This window comes from Colobus angolensis, unplaced genomic scaffold (genome assembly GCF_000951035.1).
Source record: "Colobus angolensis palliatus isolate OR3802 unplaced genomic scaffold, Cang.pa_1.0 Scaffold22, whole genome shotgun sequence".
NCBI classification, from domain to species: Eukaryota; Metazoa; Chordata; class Mammalia; order Primates; family Cercopithecidae; genus Colobus; species Colobus angolensis.
Window position 1 is genome coordinate 5194311 of NW_012115377.1, and position 6721 is coordinate 5201031.

Genomic DNA, 6721 nt, shown 5'->3' on the forward strand with positions numbered 1-6721 from the left:
CGGCTTAATTTTTGTATTTTTAGTAGAGACGGGGTTTCACCATGTTGGTCAGGCGGGTCTCGAGCTCCTGAACTCACATGATCCACCCACCTCGGCCTCTCAAAATGCTGGGATTACAGGTGCGAGCCACCGCGCCCAGCTAAGAACCCTTCTCTTAAAAAATAAAATAAGGGGCATTTTATGTATGCCCCATGTGTCCTGCCCCATCGGAAACCTAGTCCTATTTCTGTCGCCACGCACGCTTCTGCCTTGCATCCAAGCACACTCCCTACCCCGTGCTTTGTGTCCCCCTGATGACACTTGGGTCGCACAAATGTGAAGACATGCTGCCTCACGTCACATACGCGTGCCGTCATTCACGTTTGCCAACACAGCCGAGCTCCTGGTGCGGTCAGGCGCCATCCTGAGCAGAGACTCACACACTCACCATTGGACACCTGCAGCTCCATCCGTAGCTTCATCACCTCCTCCCGGAGTCTTTCCAGCAAATCTGAAGCTGCGTTCCTCTCGTTCAATTCTTGGGGATTCGACAGGGGACGGTGCTCAGAGACCGACTGGCAGGCCCCCTCCTTGTCCGTTCCCTCCCCCACTGCCCCATCCCCTCCCAAGCCTCACCCTGGGACTTGAAGCTGCTCAGATCTGCTTGAAGCCCGTTCAGGTTCCAGGACAGCTCTGAGTCTGTTGTGCGTAGGAGCGCAGGGCTGGTCTCAGGGAGGATGTGTATAGGCCAAGGGCACCCGCCAAGCCTGGCCCCCCAGCCTCACGGTTCCCCAGGGCTCCGAGACACTCCCTCCTTCCCACTCAGTCTGGCTCCATACCCCCATCCCAGTCTCTCACCCTGAGATTTCAATCTCTGCTGTTCAGCTCGAAGTTCCTCCAGGTCCTGCCAAATCTGCGTGGCTGTTTGCAGGGGAGGGGGCTTCGTGGTCAGCAGGTCCTCACTGTCTCCCCCATCTACCCCTACCCATCCCCTGGCCTCTGCCTGGGTTCTTAAATCCACCTGCTCAGTTTGCAGTTCCCGGGCGTTGGGGGTGGGGTACAATGAGTCTTATGCTCTGGGTCCAGGAAGTCATCCAAGACCCCCTCGCCTTTCCCCCCTGCAACCCCCACTGCAGGGGTCACTCACACTGGGATTTCTGCGCCATCTGGTCACCGTGGTGTCTTTCCAAGTTCTTGGAAACTTGAGAGACTGGAGCGGTGGGAGAGAAGAGATATCCCAGGAACCTCAAAGGCAGGTCCTTGGACCCCGCCCATGTCCCAGGCTCAGGGACCTTCTCACATAGTCACAGCAGCTGCTGTTGCTGTTTGTTCATTTACCGGGGCAGGAGGAGTGTACTCAGGAAGGTATATGCAAGAATATAATGAATCTGTGTACCTTTCCCTCACCCAGGATTAACTATAAAAGCAGTAGGCAACTATCAGAACACTTCACAAATCTTAGAGCTTGTTTCTGTCTCATGGCACTAAAATTATGCCCATTTTACAGATGAGGAAATGGAGGCACAAAGCAGTAGTTACAAACTCCTTACGCTACAGATGCTTAAGGCTGCCTGACTTACAATGGCTCAACTTACAATAGCTCGAGTTACAATGGCTCGACTTTACAATGGTCTGAAACCAATATGCATTTAGTGGAAACCTTACTTCTCTTGCAATTCTGGGCAGTGGTAGGGAGCCAAAGCCTTTAGCCAGCCACGCAGTTTTAACTTACACTATTTTTAACGTACTATGGGCTTACGGGCACATAACCCCATTGCAAGCAGAAGGGCATCTGTATTAAGATGCTATCAGGCACTTTTCCAAGCTTCCCTGGGTCCCCGCCTTCCCTAGGACAGGGAGCAACTTAGGCTGGCCCTCAGTTCCTTAGCGAGGGGACACTGAGGCTCAGAGAGGAGCGGGATGAGAGCTGGGCATCCTAACCCTCACCGCCCCCTCCCACCTCCACCTTGACCCCTTCCTACCGTTCCGGGCAGCCCTCTCTTCCAGCTGTTTTACAGTCTGTGTGGTGTCCCAGTCTGGGGAGGGGGAGAGAAGAGGAGTGGAGAGTGGGGATTGTCAGTACCCCCACCTGCCTGCACCCCATCTACCACCTGGGGATGGAGGTCTTGGGTATAAGCCATGGAGGTGCTGAAAGGATGGAGGACAGGGATGCTGGGTTGGGGGTGACGGGCTCTGGAGGGTGGGGCATGGGAAAGGGCTGGCAGTGCCAAGGTGGGAGGAAGGATGGGAGAATTGGACTTTCAAAGGTGCGTTGGGCTCCCCAGGCTCTGAGATGGGGGTGTGGGAGGGAACACAGAAGAGCCCCATGAGTTGGGGGACCACATGGGGCTGGGGATGTCCTCACGCCACAGGAGAAGGAGAGTCAGCAGCCCGGCCCACAGAGCAGCGGTCACCAGCCCCAGCAGCACGATCTGAGTCCCGCGCCTGCAACACCGCTTCCTGGGAAGCTCCTCGATCTCTGCCAGGGGTGGAGGGACTGACTATGGGTGCAGGGCGAAGCTGGACACTGGCCCTGTCTGTCTCGCCATTACACAGAGCCCCCGACGACCTGGGAGCCTGTCCAGAGCCCACACTGAAGCAGAGGGTCTCAGTGGACCCCTAGCTCCATTTGCACAGCTTCCTTACCTGACTTAGATCTGGGTCACTGTCCACAGAGACAGATCTGGGACCAAGAGCTAAGACTCCCTCAGTCCCCACAACCAATGCCAGGCCCCCAGCCTTACTTCCAGAAGACCAGTTCCTGCTTTTTCCTTCCCCTCTGACCCCCAGCGCCCACCCTTATATCTCTGCACCTGCCCCCAACCCGGAGCCCCTTCCCTAAAACCAGGACACTGAGTCCCAGTTCTTCCCCAACATCGGAGCCACTCCCCAGCCGCTTTCCCAGGTGTCATCCGACATCCAGACCTCCAAAGCTCTCCCAGACCCCACCCAAAGGTCTATCTGGATGTCCCACCCCAAGCCCCTGGCCCTCTGCACTCACCCTGGCTTGGAGGATTCATTATGCTAAATTCTGCTTGTTCCAAGTTCCTGTTCTACTTGGCCTCTGACTCTATTGGGCTCCCAGCTCCCTAGCTGGAGCCGTTTGGTTTTTTTCTCTTTCTTTTTCTTTTTTTGTTAGGAGGGTGTTGAGTCAAAAAAAGGAGGGGCTCTCAATTTTCCACTCCTTCCTGGCTCTGCGCCAGGAAAGTCAGTCCGGCCTCACCTCCTTACTCACACCAGTCACTTTCTCAGAAATTCACCTCTTTTCCAGAGAGGGACTGGGGAGCCCCCCTTCTCTCCCGGGTGAAAAGCAGTAGGTAAGGGTCATTGCTTCTGCCAGTGTTAGAACCAGAGAGTCCTCCTACCTGAATATTGACCTTCCTCCATGGCGGTCCTGCTTGGATTCTCCCGAAGATGGGGTACTCACTCCCTGACAACGCAGTCCACTCAGCGGGCACAATCACAGCTCTGGCTGGGATCTGGGTTTTAATGATGGTTAGGGTGAGGCGTCAAACCCGAGTTGCCAGCGCAGGGTAGCATCTGGGACTTGGGGGGACTCAGTGACTATCTGCTGATTTTGGTTAGTCTACAATCTGGACTCACTAGCGTGGTTAGTGGGGAGACACAGCTGGTGTGGAGAGAGAGCAGCCTGAGATCAGAAGTGGGGCACCCCCAGAGTCCATCACACTTGAGCTACACAGCAGGTGCACCCATGAGATTTTGACCAATGGCTTAATTAACCTGGAAACTTCTTTCCTCATTCGTAAAATGATGATACTGAGAATACCTGTACTGTGGGTTGGTGATCTGTGCTAAAAATACCACCAGCTTTTATTATAATTGCCTTGCCTGTGCACCCTCAGCCGAGGATTCAGCCTCAGTCTTCCCTTCTGTAAAATGAGCTGATGACAGCACCCAACTCATGAGGTCAAGATAGGATCCAATGAGATCACAGCATACCTGAGGCTTTTGGTGCGGGGCTGTGTGCAGTGGGTCTTCAGATTCTAAACGTTTATGAAGCATCTACTCTGTGCCACGTCCCACTGGGAAATGCTAAGAGCCCATGACCCAGGCCTCAGCCTTCTCCTCTGCCAGTGTCCCCAGGGCATCTGTAAAGTGCTCTGACTTTATTTATTTATTTGTTTATTTATTTATTTTTTGAAATGGAGTCTCACTCTGTTGCCCAGGCTGGAGTGCAGAGGCACGATCTCAGCTCACTGCAACCTCCGCCTCCTGGGTTTGAACGATTCTCCTGCCTCAGCCTCCCTAGTAGCTGGGACTACAGGCGCGTGCCACCACGCCGGGCTAATTTTTGTATTTTCAGTAGAGACGGAGTTTCACTATGTTGGCCAGGCTGATCTCAAACTCCTGACCTCGTGATCCACCCACCTCAGCCTCCCAAAGTGCTGGAATTACAGGCATGAGCCACTGTGCATGGCCTATTTTTTTAATTTTTTGAGATGGAGTCTTACTCTGTTGCCCAGGCTGGAGTGCAGTGGCACCATCTTGGCTTACTGCAACCTCCACCTCCCAGGTTCAAGCAGTTATCCTGTCTTAGCCTCCCAAGCAGCTAGGATTACAGACGCCCACCACCACACCTGGCTAATTTCTGTATTTTAGTAGAGACAGGGTTTCGCCATATGGATCAGGCTGGTCTCGAACTCCTGACCTCAGGTGATCCACCCGCTTCAGCCTCCCAAAGTGCTGGGATTACAGGCTTAAGCCATTGCACCTGACCAAGTCCTCTGACTTTAAAGCATCTAGTATGTGCTGAGGAGCATGGAACTTGGGGTCTTTGAGGTCTGGAGGTCACTGTCTACCTTCTTTCGCTGCCTGACTGTAGGCAAGTCCCTTCTCTCGGAGCCTCAGGGAGGTGGGGTGTGGGGCGGCCAGGCTCTGATTAGCCGCAGCTCAAGCTGGCCCTTTTGACATTGTGAGGAGGAGCCCAGAGGTGTCACCATTCTGGGACTGGGAGTGTCCACGGAGGCAGCCGGACAGACCTGAGCCCGAGTCCTGGCTTCTCCCTGGACGAGCAGCTCAGTTTGCTCATCTGTTAATTGGGACTATTCAAAGCACCAGCACACAGTAGGTGCTCAGTAAATCTACTGGCAGCATGCTGGGGGAGTGTCCCCATTCTGGGGGGCCTCTCTCAATGGAACAGAGGTACCAAGAGCTAAGTGATTTATCCCCATCACGCAGTGGTGGGATGGAGACTCAAACCCGGGACACTTGACCCGGGAGCCTATTTGCTCAATCATCTGCAGACACAATCTCATGGTGGGGTATCTACGGGTGAGTGCCGGTTGGCAGGATCCCAACTCCAGACCGTCCTTCTAACCCAAAAGCTCCTGCCTCTGCCTAGAGCCTTCCATGGCTCCCCAGGGCCCTCTATGATCGGCCCAGCACACTCACCAAGCTCATCTCAGACCAGATGGCCTGTTTTCACTTCCCCAAATCAGGGACCCGAATGCCTCGAGATTCTGTCCACAATGTGGCCCTCACCCCTACTCCCACCGCCCACCACCTCCCTTCTCTGGCTGTGACCTCCTCCCGCTCATCCCTGGAGGCTCAGCCAAAGGTCATTTTTTTCCAAGGGCGTTTTGATCTCCACTTCCCATGGCCAACCCCCGACACACACAGATACGTACTCACTTAGTGGAGTTTGGAGCCTGTGTCTGTCCTCCTAGTGTGTTGGGGTCGACCAGAGAGATTGGCAGGGACCGTCAGGGACAGAGGTTTAAGCAGGAAGAAAGACACTTTCTTCTGAAAGTAGAGCCACTGACAGCTTCTATTTTCATAGACCTAAATATAAGCTTGCCGCCCGGATAACATTACACGCATGGCCTCTCCTGGTGCTCCCCACAGCCCGGTGAAGTCCGTGTTACTATTATCTCCATTTCTCAGGTAAGAGAATCGGGTGAAAACCAGAGCTGTTAAGCAGCAAGTTCCCAAGGGCTGAAGGAGGTGAGCGGTAGCGTCAAGATTTGAACCAGGGTTATTGCACACGGAATCATTATACCACTATGGCCGATCACAGAGGACCCTGGGGAGCCATGGAAGGCTCTAGGCAGAGGCAGGACCTCTTGGGTTAGAAGGACGGCCTGGAGTTGGGATCCTGGCAGCCAACACTTACCAGCAGACACCCCACCATGAGATTATGTCTCTTGATGATTGAGCAAATAGGCTCCCGGGTCAAATGTCCCAAGTTTGAGTCCCAGTAAGAAAAAAGGGAAGAGGAGAGAGAGGCAGAGGAAGGGAAGAAAAAGACAGAAGGAAGGAGAGGGAGAAGGAGGAGCAGGAGGGAAGGAGAGAAGGGGGAAAAAGAAAGATACATGAGATAATATTCAGGTCAAATATGGACAATTTTGGCTGGGCATGGTGGCTCACATCTGTAATCCCAGCACTTTGGGAGGCTGAGGCGGGAGGATCACTTGAGCCTGGGAGTTGAAGACCAGCCTGGACAACATAGCAAGCCGTGGGCTCTACAAAAACTATAAAAATTAGCAGGGCACGGTGGTGCGTGCCTGTGGTCCCAGCTACTGGGGAGGCTGAGGTGAGTGGAACACTTGAGCCCAGGAGTTCAAGATCCGCCTGGGCAACAGAGCGAGATGAAAGAAAGAAAGAGAGAGAGAAGGAAAGGAAGGGAAAAGGAAAGAAAGAAAGGAAGGAAAGAAAAGAAAGGAAAAAAGAAAGAAAAAAAGAAAAGGAAAGGAAAAAAGGAAGGAAAAGAAAGGAAAAAAGA

The 6721-nt window shown here is 53.6% G+C and overlaps 1 protein-coding gene across 2 annotated transcripts in view; it reads right to left on the reverse strand.

Moving 5' to 3' along the window:
* FCER2 (Fc fragment of IgE, low affinity II, receptor for (CD23)) overlaps nucleotides 1-5742 on the reverse strand; it is a 12880-nt gene extending 7138 nt beyond the window's left edge. The window contains exons 1-8 of one of the 2 annotated variants that reach the window (XM_011943579.1): nucleotides 5628-5742; nucleotides 3345-3451; nucleotides 2345-2458; nucleotides 1962-2015; nucleotides 1127-1189; nucleotides 838-900; nucleotides 616-678; nucleotides 428-517 (exon numbers count right to left, since the gene is read on the reverse strand). In XM_011943579.1, coding sequence (XP_011798969.1) covers nucleotides 428-517; nucleotides 616-678; nucleotides 838-900; nucleotides 1127-1189; nucleotides 1962-2015; nucleotides 2345-2458; nucleotides 3345-3366 — 469 coding nt within the window. In that variant the 5' untranslated portion in view covers nucleotides 3367-3451; nucleotides 5628-5742. Of the gene's footprint in view, nucleotides 1-427; nucleotides 518-615; nucleotides 679-837; nucleotides 901-1126; nucleotides 1190-1961; nucleotides 2016-2344; nucleotides 2459-2980; nucleotides 3000-3344; nucleotides 3452-5627 lie in introns of those variants that run through there. The other variant, XM_011943580.1, reaches the window with a different exon arrangement.
* Between the last annotated feature and the right edge of the window lie 979 nt (nucleotides 5743-6721).